The sequence below is a fragment of the Orbicella franksi genome, chromosome 11 (assembly GCF_964199315.1).
Source record: "Orbicella franksi chromosome 11, jaOrbFran1.1, whole genome shotgun sequence".
Classification (NCBI taxonomy): Eukaryota; Metazoa; Cnidaria; class Anthozoa; order Scleractinia; family Merulinidae; genus Orbicella; species Orbicella franksi.
The window spans coordinates 25,610,177-25,632,372 of NC_138155.1; the positions used below are offsets into that span (position 1 = coordinate 25,610,177).

At 40.0% G+C, this 22,196-nt stretch overlaps 2 protein-coding genes across 2 annotated transcripts in view; both read left to right on the plus strand.

Moving 5' to 3' along the window:
- LOC145503211 (uncharacterized) overlaps nucleotides 1–22,196 on the plus strand; it is a 285,864-nt gene that overhangs the window by 130,667 nt on the left and 133,001 nt on the right. The gene's annotated exons all lie outside the window — the stretch shown is intronic.
- LOC145460157 (uncharacterized) lies at nucleotides 4,307–5,703 on the plus strand. The gene has a single exon (XM_081444891.1). The coding sequence runs from the start codon at nucleotides 4,423–4,425 to the stop codon at nucleotides 5,323–5,325; it is 903 nt and encodes a 300-aa protein (XP_081301017.1). The 5' UTR covers nucleotides 4,307–4,422; the 3' UTR covers nucleotides 5,326–5,703.

The following is a 22,196-nucleotide window of genomic DNA, read 5'->3' on the forward strand; positions in this document are numbered from 1 at the left end:
CTAGGTCTTATTCGAATGTTACCAAGAGATGTAATTTGTGTTTGTGGGAGAAATTTTTCATCTTATGTAAACCGGAAATGTCAACTCTGAACAGCAGAAATGAGCTTGCATCGTGTTGCAGACATGCTAGGAAATTCTTGCTGAAAAATGTTATCATCTAATTAGCGATTAAGATCCCGCGTGACGCGACACGTGACACGCAACACATCTAGTATGTAATTGTATTGTTATGTATTTTCAAATATCTTTGAATGTAACCGTTTTTTCTGGCAGTCGCCTGATGATTGCCTCGCATGAGGCATGAAACTCGGAGTAGCGATTAAATGACCATATAACCTAGCTCTTGAGTTTTTACTGTTATTCCAGCTCTAGTTCAGCTATTGAGCACTTTGTAGTAGATGAGAATTTCACTCCAGTTTTTGGTTATAGATATATAGATATATAGATATTTATAATAAAGTTTCCATATAACGCGCGCTCTGATTGGCTGAAACAGCGTGCTTTATCAGAGGACAGAGCACGGGTTGATGACGGTAAGTTGGCTTCCAAATTTTTGCTTCGGAATTTTGACAAATTTGACCCAAATTAAACATCCCCTTTGACTCAGACAAACGCACTGGAAGCGAGCTATTTTTCTGCAGTAAATATGGCTCACAGAGACCATTGTTAGCAACAGTAGTGTTAAAACTGTACTAAGATAACAAGTTTTGCTAGATTCCCGCCGACAAAACATGTACAGCTGTAGCGAAATACACAAATTCTCAACCTAAACAGTGCTTCGATAAAAACATTAATTTTGTTACGAAGGCAGAAATTATACTAAGAAGTAAAACAACGACAGAAAACAATTGAACTGTCTCTGTTTATGATGAGAAGCTTTATTTTTGTAAATTTACAATTAAAAATGCTCATTTGCTCAAACAACACTTACATGTAGTGTAGTAACGCTCGTTCTCCGGTCATCTCAGCGAAGTAAACCGACGAGTGGTCAGTGCAAAACTTGCTCTGATATTCTCTTCTGTGTTCGAAGTAGAACCAGTGGGAGCCGTTAAGTCTTTCTAACTTTTACGCTAGTTCGGGCAATTTTGCTGCATGCGGCTACAAGCCGTAAATAACTGTAGCTCCTTTCAAATTCAACCCGGCATTTCGCATTTTCATCCACAAGCTTTGAGCTCCGCGTTTCGTAATTTCCACTGGAAAAGTGCTCGTTTTCATGGGCCACAATACGGCCGGATTCCTCTGGACTATAAACCTTTACCTGCCTTGAGATCCGTATTTAAAAATTAACTTAAAAGCGAACTTTGAAGGCATCGTTCTTCTCTCGAAAGCTAAGCCGCTCAAACTTCTCGAAACTGAAAGCTTAGCTGAAGTCCAGTTTGTGATTGACAGCTGTCGCTTCGTTAGCCAATCAAATTATTTGAACAATTCTAACAAGGATTGTGATTGGCTTATTTTAGCGTGCTTTGTCAGAGAACAGTGCACGGCTGACGCCACTTTTGCTCGTTTGGAAAATAAAGTTTGGTTTGAAAATTCAGCCGAATGCGTGGGGAAATTATCTGATTCCTCATCATAAAACAAATAAAGAAGCCCCGACTGTGCTCTGTTCTGTTGTAAAGCACTTAGGAAGCGGTAGAGCACTCAAGAAGTAGGGAAAAACACTCGACTACGTCTCGTGTTTTCCCCTACACTTCTTTCGTGCTCTACCGCTTCCTGCGTGCTTTACAACAGAACAGAGCACAGTCGGGGCTTCTTTATTTGTTAAATAGATATATAGATATATAGATATATAGATATATAGATATATAGATATATAGATATATAGATATATAGATATATAGATATATAGATATATAGATATATAGATATATAGATATATAGATATATAGATATATAGATATATAGATATATAGATATATAGATATATAGATATATAGATATATAGATATATAGATATATAGATATATAGATATATAGATATATAGATATATAGATATATAGATATATAGATATATAGATATATAGATATATAGATATATAGATATATAGATATATAGATATATAGATATATAGATATATAGATATATAGATATATAGATATATAGATATATAGATATATAGATATATAGATATATAGATATATAGATATATAGATATATAGATATATAGATATATAGATATATAGATATATAGATATATAGATATATAGATATATAGATATATAGATATATAGATATATAGATATATAGATATATAGATATATAGATATATAGATATATAGATATATAGATATATAGATATATAGATATATAGATATATAGATATATAGATATATAGATATATAGATATATAGATATATAGATATATAGATATATAGATATATATATATCTATAACCAAAAAACTGGAGTGAAATTCTGATCTACTACAAAGTGCTCAATATATATATGTATATCGGGCTGCGCAAAACTTTGATTTTGAGCTACTTAGACTTGATTTCCAAGAGCTTAGAGTATATTTCCCTGTTCCAGGGACTTAAAAGTAACTCGCAAAGCCTTTGTCGTTCGTCAAAATCGACATTGGAAAAATAATCGCAAGCTTAGGTATGTACATACTGGCCGAAATATCACTTGCTCAGACACTGCAAAGACACTGCGCAAACTTAGATTTTGACCTACTTAGACTTGATTTCTAAGAGCTTTGAGTATACTTCCGAGTTCAGGGACTTGAAACTAACTTTCAAAGCCCTGTTTGTCACCGAAATCGACAGGGAAAAAATAATCGCAAGCTTGGTTATATGCATGCTGGCCGAAATATAGACTACTCAGACACTGCAAAGAGGTGGAGACCTGGCTGCTTGACCTACTTAGACTTGATTTCAAAGAGCTTGGAGCATATTTGGAATTTTATGGTCTTGAAACTACCCTGCAAAGGCCTTATCTTTTGTCAAAATCGACAGCGGAAAAATAATCGCTAGGTTGGTTATGTGCATGCTGGCCGAAATATAGGTTCCTCTGAAACTGGAAAGAAGCAGACAGCGGGCTGCGTAAACTTTGATTTTGACCTACTTAGACTTGATTTCCCAGAGCTTGGACTATATTTCCTAGTTCCAGTTACTTGAAACTGACTTGAAAAATCCTTGTGTTTCATCGAAATCTACAGGGGAAAAATAATCGCAAGCTTGGTTATGGGCATGCTTGCCGAAATATAGCTTACTCAGACACTGCAAAGAAGCAGAGACCGGGCTGCGCAAACTTCTATTTTGACCTACTTAAACTTGATTTCCAAGAGCGTGGAGCGTGATTGCGAGTTCCAGGAACTTAAAAGTAACTCGCAGAAGCCTTGACTTTTGTCAAAATCGACAGGGGAAAAATAATCGCAGGCTTGGCGAGTACGTGCATGCCGGCCGAAAAATAGGTTTCTCAGAAATTTCAAAGAAGCATTGACCGCGCTGCGCAGATTTTGATTTTGACCTACTTAGACTTGATTTCCAAGAGCTTGGACCATATTTTCGAGTTCCAGGTACCTACACCTAACTTGCAAAATCCTTGTTCTTCATCGAAATCTACAGGGGAGAAATAATCGCAAGTTTGGTTATGTGCATGCTGGTTAAATATAGCTTACTCGGACACTGCAAAGAAGCAGAGACCGAGCTGCGCAAACTTTGATTTTGACCTACTTAGACTTGATTTCCAAGAGCTTAGAACATATTTTCGAGTTCCAGGGACTTTAAACTAACTCGCAGAGGCCTTGTTCTTTATCAAAATGGACAGCGGAAAAATAATCGCAAGCTTGGTTATGCATGTGCATGCTGGTCGAAATATAGCTTACTTAGACACTGCAAAGACAAAGACAGTAATGACACCGCTTCCAGATTTCTAGATTTTCTCAACAGCAGACATCCCAACATCAAATTCACCATGGAACTTGAAGAGAACCGAGAGATCCCATTCTTGGATGTCTGTATCAAGCATGATCACAACACATTTTCAACTACTGTACATCATAAAAAGACTTTCACTGGTCTTTACACCAAGTGGGACTCCTTTACTCCTAGAAAGTGTAAGATCAATCTAATCCGAACACTTGCCTATCGTTGCTTACGCATCTATTCAAAATCCACTTTATTGCAGTCGACTCTATCTGATCTTAAGAATTACTTGCTTCAAAATGGTTATCTGAGAGGAGGATGTACTGAACAAACACAAGGACAGGCCTTCAGAACCTACTGTCACAGTTCCCCCAAAAAGATGTAATCCTTGTTTTACCTTTGTAGGTCTAGTACCTAGCGCCAAGTGATGGTCACCAAGCTAGGCGCGGTAGCCCAGGAGTGTGAGAGCCACGATTATCCGATCGTATCTAGTTTAATAAAATGCCTTCGTAGTTTTAGCCTTCGTCCGTCGTTTATTACACTGGTGGCAGCGATATGGGAACGCACCGAGTAGTTCTGCCTGAAGCGAAATTTTTAGGGCAAGAAAATGTGCATGAATTTCTGCAGGACTTCGAGATCTACGTGACAGTTAACGAGTGGACGGACGAGAAAGCAGGCCAGTACTTGGCTGTGTATTTGAAAGACGATGCAAAAGCCTTTTATCACCAACAGTCGGAGAGTGTGAAGAAGAGTTTTTGCGAATTGTCCAAGGCTTTGAAGCAGAGATACGAGGGAGGACTGGCCTTGTTGAAATACAAGAGAGATTTTAATTCCAGGATCCGTAAAGACGGTGAACCACTTCATTCGTACCTGGCCGATCTGCGAATGGCCTACGACAGAGCCTATGCGCCCCGTACAGTCGATGAACTACCAGAAAGCCCATCTGCGGTACAGAAAAGGAAACACAACGAACAAATCGGCGCTCTTCAGTATTATGAGGCAAGGAAGGCTGAGGATGTGTTATGTCAATTTGTTAACGGTCTCAAGAGGGAACAAAGGGAAATATTGATCAGGCAAGACGATCTTCTGCGTACTCCAGTTGAAACCGTTGTCAAAAGGATTGCCACACTAGAGGAGGAGAGTGGTGGAGTGCCAAAGGTGGCTTCTGTAAGTGAAACAAGTGGAGTTGACAATCCTTCAAGTGCTAACAACCAGCTCAGTGACCTTGAGGAAATTGTGAGTAGGGCAGTGGAACAGAAGCTAGAGCAGTTTGCAAGGAGCTCCCAAGGCCCAATGCCTGCAGCAGTACGGAGAGGAGGTAAACGGACCGGCAGGCAGAGGCCTGGACCAAAGCCTGCTGATGTCTGCAGAGCCTGCAATGGCCGTGGTCACTGGGCCCGTAGCTGTCCACCTTTAAACGAGAGCGGGGCTGGCCGAGGATCCCGTCTCCAGCCCTAAATGCAAGTAAAGGGGTCAAATACCCATACCGTTCTCCTACTGTTAACACTGTACACAAAGTTAAGGCTGCAGGTAGGAAGAGTTATTATGTTGAAGGGATTGTGAATGGAGAGAAGTCAGTTTTCCTAGTTGATACTGGTGCTGAGGTGAGCCTGATATCTTCAAGTACTCCTGGGTTGGCAGTCAAGGATTCACAAGTCCCTCCTGTTTCAATTACACACCAGCCATTACAGTTCGTGGGGAAGCAGAAGTACTGTTGGAGCTGGGGGGTGTTCAAACGCAGTGGAAATTTCTCGTAGTCGATAACCTCAGGGACTCTGTGCCAGGAGCACATTTCATTGAGAGTCATCACAGGACTTCTTGGGGGGTTTGAGGTGGTGCCCTGTGGTTAGATGATTGGAAAATACCCCTAGTCGATAATCGCAAATGCAGTAATGTTTTGGTTGAGAACTATTCTCCCGTAGTGGCCAGGTGCACAGTAGAATTGCCTGCAAGACATCAGGTCCCGATTCCTATACGGACTAAGGATGGAGACAGCAGAACTGGGCTGTTCGAGTCCGCAAGAGCCCCTGGTGGGGTGTTGTTGTCGAAAACTGTTGTCGATGGTGACAAGAATGGAGGGTTTTGGGTGAAAGCTCTTAATTTGTCTGATAAGAGTGTAATGCTGCTCAAGAACCAGAAAGTTGGGATTCTTTCTGACATTGATGACTGTTCAGAACCTTTGAATCGTGCTTCGGGAACTGATTGCCCAACTGTGTCGTATGTCAAAAGTGACTTGCCTAAAGGAAATTTGGAGGAACTTGGCATTGACTTGACAGACAGCGACCTTAATGGTGTTCAGAAAGAACAACTCGAAAATTTACTGCTTTGTTATGCTGATGTTTTTTCAAAGGGTAAACGTGACATTGGGAAATATTCCGAAGGGGTTCAGCATCACAGCCCCCTGAAAGCAGGTGCTAGTCCAGTCAAACAGCAGCTTCGTAGAGTCCCTTTGCGTAACAAGAAGGAGTCGAGTCAGATTTGAAAGCTATGTTGGAAGATGGGATTATTGAGAAATCCATCTCAGAATGGGTTAGTCCCCTGGTCATTGTGAGGAAACCTTCGGGGGATCTGAGAATATGTGTCGATTACAGGAAATTAAATGAAGCTACAAGGGTAGCCAGTTATCCTCTTCTCAACATGACTGAAACACTGGAGCGGCTAGCCGATGCCAAGTTTTTCACTACAATTGACATGGTCGCTGGCTACCATCAGATTGAGGTGGCTCCTGAGGACAGGTACAAGACTGCTTTTGATTCACCCTTTGGATTGTTTCGGTATTGTCGCGTACCGCTCGGTCTCGCAGGAGCACCAGGAACGTTCCAGGCAGTAATTGAGGACATGCTTCAAGTGTTGGACACTGAAGATGTTATGGCCTACTTGGATGATGTGATTTGTTTCCATTCTAGTTTTGAGGAACATTTAAGAGGTGTTGAGAGGTTGTTGCAAACTATCAGGAAGTCTGGGTTTAAGTTATCTGGAAAGAAGTGCCAGTTTGCCACAAGGTCTGTCAAGTTCCTTGGTCATGTTATTGATAAAGATGGTATTCGGCCACAACCAGAGAAGTTGGATATAATCCGAGACTGGAAGACCCCTCAAGATGAAGCAGAACTTCGCCGGTTCCTTGGTGTTTGTACATTTTGGAGACGGTTTGTGAAGGGTTTCGCACGCATTGCAGTTCCACTTCATGAACTCCTGAACAAACCGGAATTTGTATGGACATCTCAATGTGAAAGGGCTTTCAAACAGCTTAAGGAAAGTCTGTGTGCTTCAGTGACTTTGAAACTTCCAGATAGACAGGGAAGTTTCCTGGTTTCTTGTGATGCATCTGACAAAGCAACTGGTTTTGTCCTAGAGCAGTCTGATATCAGTGGGGGTAGAAGACCGGTGGCTTTTGGAGGGCGGAAACTTAACAAGTCCGAATGCAATTATTCAATTACGGAAAAGGAATGCCTTGCAGTAATTGAGGCCCTGAAAGCCTATCGACCATACTTGCTTGGACGTGAGTTTGACTTGTTCACTGACCACGAGTCTTTAAAGTGGCTTCTCACCCGAACCAAGGAACACAGTGGACGGTTGTGGAGATGGGTCGACAAGTTTAGGGAGTTCCAATGCAGAGTTCACCACATTGCGGGAAGTAAGAATACAGTTGCAGATGCCTTAAGTAGAGTCCAAGGAGTAAAGGCCGACACACAGGAAGCATGGTCCCTCGACTTTGTCAGAAAGCAACAGGACAGTTGTGAATGTGGATGATATGGAGCTTAAGTTCTTTTATAAGGAGTTGCCTAAACTGAGTGTGGGGAAGGATGGCATTCTCAAACATAGTTGCAGTGACGATCCTGGCTCAGAGCAAATAGTTATCCCGCGAAATCTTACATCAAGGGCCCTTCAAATGATGCACGACGAGCTGGGTCGTTTCGGAACAGCCAAGACTTCTGCTAGAGTCAAAGAGAGGTTTTTCTGGCCGTCCGTGTCACTGGATATAGAGGAATGGTGCCGGAACTGTTTGCCTTACTAGGAGAAGAAAAACTCGGTTCCTTCAAGAAGAGCTCCACTGCATTCGATCGTCCATCGCCGTCCAGGAGAGCTGGTGACAATGGATATTGTGGAATACCCACTGAGCTCTCAAGGATATCGGTACTGTTTAGTCACGGTTGATCATTTCACCAAGTGACTTGAACTGTACCCACTTAGACACCAGAAGTCTGAGACCATTGCTAAGAAAGTATTTGACTGTTGGACTCCTCGGCATGGAGCTCCAGAACAAATACACCATGATCAAGGAAAGAACCTGACAGCTGAAATGATCCAGGAGATATGCTCTTTCTTTGAGATCTGGAACACCCAAACGACGCCGTTTCACCCTCAGTCAGATGGAGCGTCGGAGCGAAGCATTCGTACAGTGAATAGTATGCTGGCAAAGATTGTTAAGGAGGACCAAAGGAACTGGGATTTGCACATCCCGTCTACATGTCTGGCGTACAACACTTTTGTTCACAGTAGTACTGGTTTTACTCCCAGTTTCTTGGAATTCGGTAGGGAGCTTCGCCTGCCAAGTGGCTTGCATCAGCCGGACTCCTTCCTGCCTCCGCCACAGCATCATTCTGATTATGCTTCCCAGCTCAGGTCAAGGCTGACGCAAGCTTTCCAGTCTGCTATGGAAACGCTGAAAGTTTCGCAGCGCTCTCAGAAGGCTTACTACGACCGCTGGGCAACAGCTAAAGCTTACCAAGTGGGAGACCGTGTCCTGCGGTTGGACAAGCAAACACGTAGGGGCAGGTGTATGAAACTGAATAGACCATGGACGGGCCCTTGGAAAGTTATCAAACGGCTGAATGACGTAGTTTACAGGATCAAGTACTCTGGAGCCCCTGGAAGCTACTCCAGGATCCAGAGGAGGGTAGTACATTTCAACCAGCTGAAACCCTTCAACGGGACTTGTGACAGGGATGAAAGCTGGATTATGGCTGATCCAGTACCTACTGGAGTCTCGCTTCCTTCTACGACAAAGGTTGCCAATGGTCCTGGAGTAATCATCCTGGAAGATGACGTTTTCCCGATGAATGCTGATGTCGGAGCCCCCTCTGAGGACCCCGGACCCCGAAGGTCACAAAGAGAAAGGCGCGCACCCGCCTGGGTGCAGGACTATCATTTAGACTTTTAATTTGTCGTCGAGTTTAGGACCTGTCGGATGGTCCTTAAATTTCAATGTAGATTTTTGCTGACATTTTGTTTTGGGACATCGTCCTTTCCAAGAAGGGGATAGTGTAGGTCTAGTACCTAGTGCCAAGTGATGGTTACCAAGTTAGGCGCGGTAGCCCAGGAGTGTGAGAGCCACGATTATCCGATCGAATCTAGTTGAATAAAATGCCTTCGTAGTTTCACCCTTAGTCCGTCGTTTATTACACCTTATTTAGGTTTCCGATAATTTGCCAGCCCATCTACCAGTTACATGAGATTTATTCTATGGGTTGCAAGGAAGGCCCGTCCATTCTGCCCATTCTTTTTAGCCCTTATGGTTATTTTGGGCAGGCAGTACTCTATACTAATTTAATGTTTATTGTAATTATTTTATAAATTGTGAGTACAAACAAATGGTTGTTGTTGTTGTTGTTGTTGTCCAAGGTTACGAAAATTGCGAAAATCACAAAATTTACAAGAACTGCGAAATTTAAGATAATTCGCTATACTATCGAGGAAATGTACGCAATTTATTCAAAGGGTTGGAAGGAACGCCCGTCCAAAGTTACCAAAAATTACAAAATTTAAGAAAACTGCGAAATTTACGATAATTTGCCAGCCCATCTACGAGTTACGCGAAATTTATTCACACTTGGAAAATGCAGCACACTTGCAAAAATAAGGCGCAGTTGAAAAAAATGGGTGAGAGTTGAAAAAATGAGGCACAGTTGGGAAAATGCGGCACACTTGGAAAAATCCGGCATACTTGAAGACATGCGGCACCATGGGAAAAATGCAGCACACTGGAAAAAATGCTGCAAATTGGAAAAATGCGGAACACCTGGAAAAATGCGGCACACTTAGTAAAATGCGGCACACTCGGCAAAATGCGGTACACTTGGAAAAATGCGGCACACTGGAAAAAATGCCGTATACTTAAAAAATGCGGCACACTTGGAAAAATACGGCACACTTAAAGAAATACGGGACACTAGGAAAAATGCGGCACACTTGGAAAAATGCGCCACACTTAAAAAAATGCGGTACCTTTGAAAAAAATGCGGCACACTTCGAAAAATGCGCCACACTTGGAAAAATGAGGCGCACTTGACAAAAATGCGGCCTACTTGGAAAAATGCGGCACACTTGGAAAAATGTGCCATACGTGGAAAACTGCGGCAATTTTGGAAAAAATACGGCACACTTGGAAAAATGCGGCACAATGGGAAAAATGCGGCACACTTGAAAAAAGTGCGGCACACTTGGAAAAATGCGCCACACTTGGAAAAATGCGCCACAATTGGAAAACTGCGGCAATTTTGGAAAAATGCGGCATACTTGAAGACATGCGACACCATGGGAAAAATGCGGCACACTGGAAAAAATGCTGCAAATTGGAAAAATGCGGAACACCTGGAAAAATGCGGCACACTTAGTAAAATGCGGCACACTCGGCAAAATGCGGTACACTTGGAAAAATGCGGCACACTGGAAAAAATGCCGTATACTTAAAAAATGCGGCACACTTGGAAAAATACGGCACACTTAAAGAAATACGGGACACTAGGAAAACTGCGGCACACTTGGAAAAATGCGCCACACTTAAAAAAATGCGGTACCTTTGAAAAAAATGCGGCACACTTCGAAAAATGCGCCACACTTGGAAAAATGAGGCGCACTTGACAAAAATGCGGCCTACTTGGGAAAAAAATTCGGCACACTTGGAAAAATGTGCCATACGTGGAAAACTGCGGCAATTTTGGAAAAAATACGGCACACTTGGAAAAATGCGGCACAATGGGAAAAATGCGGCACACTTGAAAAAAGTGCGGCACACTTGGAAAAATGCGCCACACTTGGAAAAATGCGCCACACTTGGAAAAATGCGCCACGCTTGGAAAACTGCAGCAATTTTGGAAAAAATACGGTACACTTGGAAAAATGCGGCACAATGGGAAAAATGCAGTATATTTCAAAAATGCGGCACACTTGGAAAAATGCGGCACACTTGAAAAAAGTGCGGCACACTTGGAAAAATGCGCCACACTTGGAAAAATGCGCCACACTTGGAAAACTGCGGCAATTTTGGAAAAATAGGGCACACTTGGAAAAATGCGGCACAATGGGAAAAATGCAGTATATTTCAAAAATGCGCCACACTTAGAAAAATGCGCCACACTTGAAACAATGCGCCACACTTGGAAAAATGCGGCGCACTTTGATTTTCACTTACTTAGACTTGATTTCCAAAGGCTTTAACCATATTTTCGAGTTTTAAGGACTTGAAAGTAACTGGCAAAAGACTTGTCTTTCATCGAAATAAACAGGGGGAAAAGTCGCAAGCTTGGTTACGTGCATGCTGCCCGAAATATAGCTTACTTAGACACTGCAGAGAAGCGGGACCAGGCTGCGCAAACTTTGATTTTGACCTACTTAGACATGATTTTTAAGAGCTTGGACAATATTTGCGAGCCCTAGGGACTTAAGACTAAGTCGAGAAGACCTTGTCCTTTAGTGAAATCGACAAGCGAAAAATAATCGAAAGCCTGGTTATGTGCATGGTGGCCGAAATATAGCTCACTCACGCAGCACCGGGCTGCGCAAACTTTGATTTTGACCTACTTAGACATGATTTTTAAGAGCTTGGACAATTTTTGCGAGCCCTAGGGACTTGAAACTAAGTCGAGAAGACGTTGTCCTTTTGTGAAATCGACAAGCGAAAAATAATCGAAAGCCTGGTTATGTACATGGTGGCCGAAATATAGCTCACTCACGCAGTATCACATGACAATCCGATACTAATTACTTTAGGTAGTTTGCATTACAATATACTCTATTTCACTCCTCTAGGCCTACTAACACTACTTGACTAGATGTTTAAGAAGGTAGTAAAAACTCACACAACGGTCCCGTTCCCACTACACCAGAGAAATTTGAAAACGCTGGCTGCCTGTTTAGGTTGGACCGAAAACATTTTCAAAACGGTGTTTTTCGAAAACGATGTGGACGCTATGATTATGTGATTTCCCTGCCCGAGTTTTACTCAAACACAAATCCAAAATGACCGGTGATTATTACATTTTCAAATTATTTTTCAGGCGTAGTGTGGATGGAAAACATTGGATGCGTTTTCAAATTTCTCCAGCGTGGTGTTGACGGGGCCAATCACAAGCCAGGAGCAACAATGCGAGACCGACGTCCTCAAGACACTTTACAAAATACTCTTTTAATAGTACACGGAGAGAAACCATTTGTATTGATAAGTCGTGTTTCAATTTTCAGTTTAGTGGCCCCAAGCATTATCAAGCAAAAAAATCTTTGGAAAAAGACGATTTCTGCAAAAGATCAAGCACTTTTTTTCAACAATTCGGTTAATGAACAACATCTTATCGTTCGGGAAGTTTCATTAGTTTAAAGCCAGTGTTTAGCACAATATAAACTAACGCAATGAGTCAACTTTTTATAAGGGGCTGACCGTAAAATATAACCATGTTGCCATGTCTTTTTTCATTTAAGCCGCTCTTTATTACCTTGTATCCGATAGGCAAAGACCTGCAAAAGTACTGATCTTAATTGGGAGGTCATTTTTTTTTTTTTAATTTGAAAAAGATTTAATAATGGACCAATAAAAACCGATAACTAATGCAAGAACCTTGGTTTTTTTCATCGCACATTTTCCAAAGCAAGATGAGGCTGTCAATAAAAACTACAGTTTATGTGCATATAGGTGCGTTAAATTTGCTACCCAATTCAAGGAGTCCCCCTGTAGCCCAGTGGTTACATTTCCGAGCTTCGGTTCGGAAGGACATGGTGTCAGCCCCCATAGGGGGACTCCTTTTTTTTTTCATATTTGTGTTGGACTCCTTTCTTTTTTCGCGCAATCTTCTTTTTTTTGTTTCAACCAAGTTAGGGATGAAAAGATCTTTTAAGAAAGGACAAGAAACTTGGCTGACCGTAAAATGTATTCAGCTTATTATTTATTTTTTGATGTCAGCTCTCTTTATTAGCTTGTATCGATATCCAGTAGGCGAAGATCTACAAAAGAACGGACCTTGATGGAAATGCGTTTTTGTTTGTCTGTTTTTTTAATAAGGGATTCCAAAAAGACTCTATAACTTAATCAAGGTCTTTCATTTTTTTCCTTGCGTATTTTCCAAAGCAATGCAAGATGAGGCTGCCAATAAAACTACATTTCATTTGTTTATAGGTACCATTAAATTTGCTACCCAATTCAAGGAGTCATCCTGTAGCCCAGTGGTTACATTTCCGAGCTTCGGTTCGGAAGGACATGGTGTCAGCCCCCATAGGGGGACTCCTTATTTTTTATATTTGTGTTGGACTCCTTTTTTTTTCGTGCAAGCTTCTTCTTTTTTTTGTTTTGTTTTGTTTTTTTTGTTTTGTTTTTTGTTTCAAACGAGTTAGGGATAAAAAGACATTCTAAGAAAGAACACAAATCTGGCTGATCGTAAAATATATGCAGCTTATTATTTCTTTTTGTTGTACACTGTCTTTATTAATTTGTATCCAGTAGGCTAAGAACTATGAAATAACGGATCTTAAGGGTTTACAAACGCCGCCGAATGCATTTTAAAAATGAAGGAGAGAGATTGAAATTGATCAAGAACTGCAAAAAAAGTACATAATATTTGAAAAAGATGTGTTGTGTTTCTTTCACGTGAGCTCTATATAAACAAAAAGGCGGCACACTTGGAAAAATGCGGCACACTTGAAAAAAGTGCGGCACACTTAGAAAAATGCGCCACACTTGAAACAATGCGCCACACTTGGAAAAATGCGGCACACTTTGATTTTGACTTACTTAGACTTGATTTCCAAAGGCTTTAACCATATTTTCGAGTTTTGAGGACTTGAAAGTAACTGGCAACAGACTTGTCTTTCATCGAAATAAACAGGGAAAAAAATCGCAAGCTTGGTTACGTGCATGCTGCCCGAAATATAGCTTACTTAGACACTGCAGAGAAGCGGGACCAGGCTGCGCAAACTTTGATTTTGACCTACTTAGACATGATTTTTAAGAGCTTGGACAATATTTGCGAGCCCTAGGGACTTGAAACTAAGTCGAGAAGACGTTGTCCTTTTGTGAAATCGACAAGCGAAAAATAATCGAAAGCCTGGTTATGTGCATGGTGGCCGAAATATAGCTCACTCACGCAGTATCAGATGACAATCCGATACTAATTACTTTAGGTAGTTTGCATTACAATATACTCTATGTCACTCCTCTAGGCCTACTAACACTACTTGACTAGATGTTTAAGAAGGTAGTTAAAACTCACACAACGGTCCCGTCCCCACTACACCAGCGAAATTTGAAAACGCTGGCTGCCTGTTTAGGTTGGACCGAAAACATTTTGAAAACGGTGTTTTTCGAAAACGATGTGAACGCTATAATTATGTGATTTTCCTGCCCAAGTTTTACTCAAACACAAATCCAAAATGACCGGTGATTGTTGCATTTTCAAATTATTTCAAATTATTTCAAATTATTTTTTTCAGGCGTAGTGTGGATGGAAAATATTGGATGCGTTTTCAGAGTAAAACGCCGTTTTCAAATTTCTCCAGCGCGGTGTGGACGGGCCAATCACAAGCCAGGAGCAACAATTTGAGACGGACGTCCTCAAGACACTCAAGACACAAAGAAAGACACTCAAGACACAAAGAAAGACACTCAAGACACAAAGAAAGACACTCAAGACACAAAGAAAGACACTCAAGACACAAAGAAAGACACTCAAGACACAAAAGACTCTTTTAATAGTACACGGAGAGAAACCATTTGTAGTGATAAGTCGTGTTTCAATTTTCAGTTTAGTGGCCCCAAACATTATCAAGCAAAAAAATCTTTGGAAAAAGACGATTTCTGCAAAAGATCAAGCACTTTTTTTCAGCAATTCGGTTAATGAACAATATCTGATCGTTCGGGAAGTTTCATTAGTTTAAAGCCAGCGTTTAGTACAATATAAACCAACGCAATGAGTCAACTTTTTATAAGGGGCTGACCGTAAAATATAACCATGTTGCCATGTCTTTTTTCATTTAAGCCGCTCTTTATTACCTTGTATCCGATAGGCAAAGACCTGCAAAAGTACTGATCTTAATTGGGAGGTCATTTTTTTTTTTTAATTTGAAAAAGATTTAATAATGGACCAATAAAAACCGATAACTAATGCAAGAACCTTGGTTTTTTTCATCGCACATTTTCCAAAGCAAGATGAGGCTGTCAATAAAAACTACAGTTTATGTGCATATAGGTGCGTTAAATTTGCTACCCAATTCAAGGAGTCCCCCTGTAGCCCAGTGGTTACATTTCCGAGCTTCGGTTCGGAAGGACATGGTGTCAGCCCCCATAGGGGGACTCCTTTTTTTTTTCATATTTGTGTTGGACTCCTTTCTTTTTTCGCGCAATCTTCTTTTTTTTGTTTCAACCAAGTTAGGGATGAAAAGATCTTTTAAGAAAGGACAAGAAACTTGGCTGACCGTAAAATGTATTCAGCTTATTATTTATTTTTTGATGTCAGCTCTCTTTATTAGCTTGTATCGATATCCAGTAGGCGAAGATCTACAAAAGAACGGACCTTGATGGAAATGCGTTTTTGTTTGTCTGTTTTTTTAATAAGGGATTCCAAAAAGACTCTATAACTTAATCAAGGTCTTTCATTTTTTTCCTTGCGTATTTTCCAAAGCAATGCAAGATGAGGCTGCCAATAAAACTACATTTCATTTGTTTATAGGTACCATTAAATTTGCTACCCAATTCAAGGAGTCATCCTGTAGCCCAGTGGTTACATTTCCGAGCTTCGGTTCGGAAGGACATGGTGTCAGCCCCCATAGGGGGACTCCTTATTTTTTATATTTGTGTTGGACTCCTTTTTTTTTCGTGCAAGCTTCTTCTTTTTTTTGTTTTGTTTTGTTTTTTTTGTTTTGTTTTTTGTTTCAAACGAGTTAGGGATAAAAAGACATTCTAAGAAAGAACACAAATCTGGCTGATCGTAAAATATATGCAGCTTATTATTTCTTTTTGTTGTACACTGTCTTTATTAATTTGTATCCAGTAGGCTAAGAACTATGAAATAACGGATCTTAAGGGTTTACAAACGCCGCCGAATGCATTTTAAAAATGAAGGAGAGAGATTGAAATTGATCAAGAACTGCAAAAAAAGTACATAATATTTGAAAAAGATGTGTTGTGTTTCTTTCACGTGAGCTCTATATAAACAAAAAGGCGGCACACTTGGAAAAATGCGGCACACTTGAAAAAAGTGCGGCACACTTAGAAAAATGCGCCACACTTGAAACAATGCGCCACACTTGGAAAAATGCGGCACACTTTGATTTTGACTTACTTAGACTTGATTTCCAAAGGCTTTAACCATATTTTCGAGTTTTGAGGACTTGAAAGTAACTGGCAACAGACTTGTCTTTCATCGAAATAAACAGGGAAAAAAATCGCAAGCTTGGTTACGTGCATGCTGCCCGAAATATAGCTTACTTAGACACTGCAGAGAAGCGGGACCAGGCTGCGCAAACTTTGATTTTGACCTACTTAGACATGATTTTTAAGAGCTTGGACAATATTTGCGAGCCCTAGGGACTTGAAACTAAGTCGAGAAGACGTTGTCCTTTTGTGAAATCGACAAGCGAAAAATAATCGAAAGCCTGGTTATGTGCATGGTGGCCGAAATATAGCTCACTCACGCAGTATCAGATGACAATCCGATACTAATTACTTTAGGTAGTTTGCATTACAATATACTCTATGTCACTCCTCTAGGCCTACTAACACTACTTGACTAGATGTTTAAGAAGGTAGTTAAAACTCACACAACGGTCCCGTCCCCACTACACCAGCGAAATTTGAAAACGCTGGCTGCCTGTTTAGGTTGGACCGAAAACATTTTGAAAACGGTGTTTTTCGAAAACGATGTGAACGCTATAATTATGTGATTTTCCTGCCCAAGTTTTACTCAAACACAAATCCAAAATGACCGATGATTGTTGCATTTTCAAATTATTTCAAATTATTTCAAATTATTTTTTTCAGGCGTAGTGTGGATGGAAAATATTGGATGCGTTTTCAGAGTAAAACGCCGTTTTCAAATTTCTCCAGCGCGGTGTGGACGGGGCCAATCACAAGCCAGGAGCAACAATTTGAGACGGACGTCCTCAAGACACTCAAGACACAAAGAAAGACACTCAAGACACAAAGAAAGACACTCAAGACACAAAGAAAGACACTCAAGACACAAAGAAAGACACTCAAGACACAAAAGACTCTTTTAATAGTACACGGAGAGAAACCATTTGTAGTGATAAGTCGTGTTTCAATTTTCAGTTTAGTGGCCCCAAACATTATCAAGCAAAAAAATCTTTGGAAAAAGACGATTTCTGCAAAAGATCAAGCACTTTTTTTCAGCAATTCGGTTAATGAACAATATCTGATCGTTCGGGAAGTTTCATTAGTTTAAAGCCAGCGTTTAGTACAATATAAACCAACGCAATGAGTCAACTTTTTATAAGGGGCTGACCGTAAAATATAACCATGTTGCCATGTCTTTTTTCATTTAAGCCGCTCTTTATTACCTTGTATCCGATAGGCAAAGACCTGCAAAAGTACTGATCTTAATTGGGAGGTCATTTTTTTTTTTTTAATTTGAAAAAGATTTAATAATGGACCAATAAAAACCGATAACTAATGCAAGAACCTTGGTTTTTTTCATCGCACATTTTCCAAAGCAAGATGAGGCTGTCAATAAAAACTACAGTTTATGTGCATATAGGTGCGTTAAATTTGCTACCCAATTCAAGGAGTCCCCCTGTAGCCCAGTGGTTACATTTCCGAGCTTCGGTTCGGAAGGACATGGTGTCAGCCCCCATAGGGGGACTCCTTTTTTTTTTCATATTTGTGTTGGACTCCTTTCTTTTTTCGCGCAATCTTCTTTTTTTTGTTTCAACCAAGTTAGGGATGAAAAGATCTTTTAAGAAAGGACAAGAAACTTGGCTGACCGTAAAATGTATTCAGCTTATTATTTATTTTTTGATGTCAGCTCTCTTTATTAGCTTGTATCGATATCCAGTAGGCGAAGATCTACAAAAGAACGGACCTTGATGGAAATGCGTTTTTGTTTGTCTGTTTTTTTAATAAGGGATTCCAAAAAGACTCTATAACTTAATCAAGGTCTTTCATTTTTTTCCTTGCGTATTTTCCAAAGCAATGCAAGATGAGGCTGCCAATAAAACTACATTTCATTTGTTTATAGGTACCATTAAATTTGCTACCCAATTCAAGGAGTCATCCTGTAGCCCAGTGGTTACATTTCCGAGCTTCGGTTCGGAAGGACATGGTGTCAGCCCCCATAGGGAGACTCCTTATTTTTTATATTTGTGTTGGACTCCTTTTTTTTTCGTGCAAGCTTCTTCTTTTTTTTGTTTTGTTTTGTTTTTTTGTTTTGTTTTTTGTTTCAAACGAGTTAGGGATAAAAAGACATTCTAAGAAAGAACACAAATCTGGCTGATCGTAAAATATATGCAGCTTATTATTTCTTTTTGTTGTACACTGTCTTTATTAATTTGTATCCAGTAGGCTAAGAACTATGAAATAACGGATCTTAAGGGTTTACAAACGCTGCCGAATGCATTTTAAAAATGAAGGAGAGAGATTGAAATTGATCAAGAACTGCAAAAAAAGTACATAATATTTGAAAAAGATGTGTTGTGTTTCTTTCACGTGAGCTCTATATAAACAAAAAGGCGGCACACTTGGAAAAATGCGGCACACTTGAAAAAAGTGCGGCACACTTAGAAAAATGCGCCACACTTGAAACAATGCGCCACACTTGGAAAAATGCGGCACACTTTGATTTTGACTTACTTAGACTTGATTTCCAAAGGCTTTAACCATATTTTCGAGTTTTGAGGACTTGAAAGTAACTGGCAACAGACTTGTCTTTCATCGAAATAAACAGGGAAAAAAATCGCAAGCTTGGTTACGTGCATGCTGCCCGAAATATAGCTTACTTAGACACTGCAGAGAAGCGGGACCAGGCTGCGCAAACTTTGATTTTGACCTACTTAGACATGATTTTTAAGAGCTTGGACAATATTTGCGAGCCCTAGGGACTTGAAACTAAGTCGAGAAGACGTTGTCCTTTTGTGAAATCGACAAGCGAAAAATAATCGAAAGCCTGGTTATGTGCATGGTGGCCGAAATATAGCTCACTCACGCAGTATCAGATGACAATCCGATACTAATTACTTTAGGTAGTTTGCATTACAATATACTCTATGTCACTCCTCTAGGCCTACTAACACTACTTGACTAGATGTTTAAGAAGGTAGTTAAAACTCACACAACGGTCCCGTCCCCACTACACCAGCGAAATTTGAAAACGCTGGCTGCCTGTTTAGGTTGGACCGAAAACATTTTGAAAACGGTGTTTTTCGAAAACGATGTGAACGCTATAATTATGTGATTTTCCTGCCCAAGTTTTACTCAAACACAAATCCAAAATGACCGGTGATTGTTGCATTTTCAAATTATTTCAAATTATTTCAAATTATTTTTTTCAGGCGTAGTGTGGATGGAAAATATTGGATGCGTTTTCAGAGTAAAACGCCGTTTTCAAATTTCTCCAGCGCGGTGTGGACGGGCCAATCACAAGCCAGGAGCAACAATTTGAGACGGACGTCCTCAAGACACTCAAGACACAAAGAAAGACACTCAAGACACAAAGAAAGACACTCAAGACACAAAGAAAGACACTCAAGACACAAAAGACTCTTTTAATAGTACACGGAGAGAAACCATTTGTAGTGATAAGTCGTGTTTCAATTTTCAGTTTAGTGGCCCCAAACATTATCAAGCAAAAAAATCTTTGGAAAAAGACGATTTCTGCAAAAGATCAAGCACTTTTTTTCAGCAATTCGGTTAATGAACAATATCTGATCGTTCGGGAAGTTTCATTAGTTTAAAGCCAGCGTTTAGTACAATATAAACCAACGCAATGAGTCAACTTTTTATAAGGGGCTGACCGTAAAATATAACCATGTTGCCATGTCTTTTTTCATTTAAGCCGCTCTTTATTACCTTGTATCCGATAGGCAAAGACCTGCAAAAGTACTGATCTTAATTGGGAGGTCATTTTTTTTTTTTTAATTTGAAAAAGATTTAATAATGGACCAATAAAAACCGATAACTAATGCAAGAACCTTGGTTTTTTTCATCGCACATTTTCCAAAGCAAGATGAGGCTGTCAATAAAAACTACAGTTTATGTGCATATAGGTGCGTTAAATTTGCTACCCAATTCAAGGAGTCCCCCTGTAGCCCAGTGGTTACATTTCCGAGCTTCGGTTCGGAAGGACATGGTGTCAGCCCCCATAGGGGGACTCCTTTTTTTTTTCATATTTGTGTTGGACTCCTTTCTTTTTTCGTGCAATCTTCTTTTTTTGTTTCAACCAAGTTAGGGATGAAAAGATCTTTTAAGAAAGGACAAGAAACTTGGCTGACCGTAAAATGTATTCAGCTTATTAGTTATTTTTTGATGTCAGCTGTCTTTATTGGCTTGTATCCAGCAGGCGAAGATCTAAAAAAGAACGGACCTCAATAGAAATGTTTTTTTGTTTGTTTGTTTGTTTGTCTGTTTTTTAATAAGGGATTTCAAAGAGACTCTATAACTTAATCAAGGTCTTTCATTTTTTTTCCTTACATATTTTCCAAAGCAATGCAAGATGAGGCTGCCAATAAAACTACATTTCATTTGTTTATAGGTACCATTAAATTTGCTACCCAATTCAAGGAGTCATCCTGTAGCCCAGTGGTTACATTTCCGAGCTTCGGTTCGGAAGGACATGGTGTCAGCCCCCATAGGGGGACTCCTTATTTTTTATATTTGTGTTGGACTCCTTTTTTTTTCGTGCAAGCTTCTTCTTTTTTTTGTTTTGTTTTGTTTTTTTTTTGTTTTGTTTTTTTGTTTCAAACGAGTTAGGGATAAAAAGACATTCTAAGAAAGAACACAAATCTGGCTGATCGTAAAATATATGCAGCTTATTATTTCTTTTTGTTGTACACTGTCTTTATTAATTTGTATCCAGTAGGCTAAGAACTATGAAATAACGGATCTTAAGGGTTTACAAACGCTGCCGAATGCATTTTAAAAATGAAGGAGAGAGATTGAAATTGATCAAGAACTGCAAAAAAAGTACATAATATTTGAAAAAGATGTGTTGTGTTTCTTTCACGTGAGCTCTATATAAACAAAAATGCGGCACACTTAGAAAAATGCGCCACACTTGAAACAATGCGCCACACTTAGAAAAATGCGCCACACGTTGATTTTGACTTACTTAGACTTGATTTCCAAAGGCTTTAACCATATTTTGGAGTTTTGAGGACTTGAAAGTAACTGGCAAAAGACTTGTCTTTCATCGAAATAAACAGGGAAAAAAATCGCAAGCTTGGTTACGTGCATGCTGCCCGAAATATAGCTTACTTAGACACTGCAGAGAAGCGGGACCGGGCTGCGCAAACTTTGATTTTGACCTACTTAGACATGATTTTTAAGAGCTTGGACAGTATTTGCGAGCCCTAGGGACTTGAAACTAAGTCGAGAAGACGTTGTCCTTTAGTGAAATCGACAAGCGAGAAATAACCGAAAGCCTGGTTATGTGCATGGTGGCCGAAGTATAGCTCACTCACGCAGTATCACATGACAATCCGATACTAATTACTTTAGGTAGTTTGCATTACAATATACTCTATTTCACTCCTCTAGGCCTACTAACACTACTTGACTAGATGTTTAAGAAAGTAATTAAAACTCACACAACGGTCCCGTTCCCACTACACCAGAGAAATTTGAAAACGCTGGCTGCCTGTTTAGGTTGGACCGAAAGCATTTTCAAAACGGTGTTTTTCGAAAACGATGTGGACGCTATAATTATGTGATTTCCCTGCCCAAGTTTTACTCAAACACAAATCCAAAATGACCGGTGATTGTTGCATTTTCAAATTATTTCAAATTATTTCAAATTATTTTTCAGGCGTAGTGTGGATGGAAAACATTGCATGCGTTTTCAGAGTAAAACGCCATTTTCAAATTTCTCCAGCGTGGTGTGGACGGGCCAATCACAAGC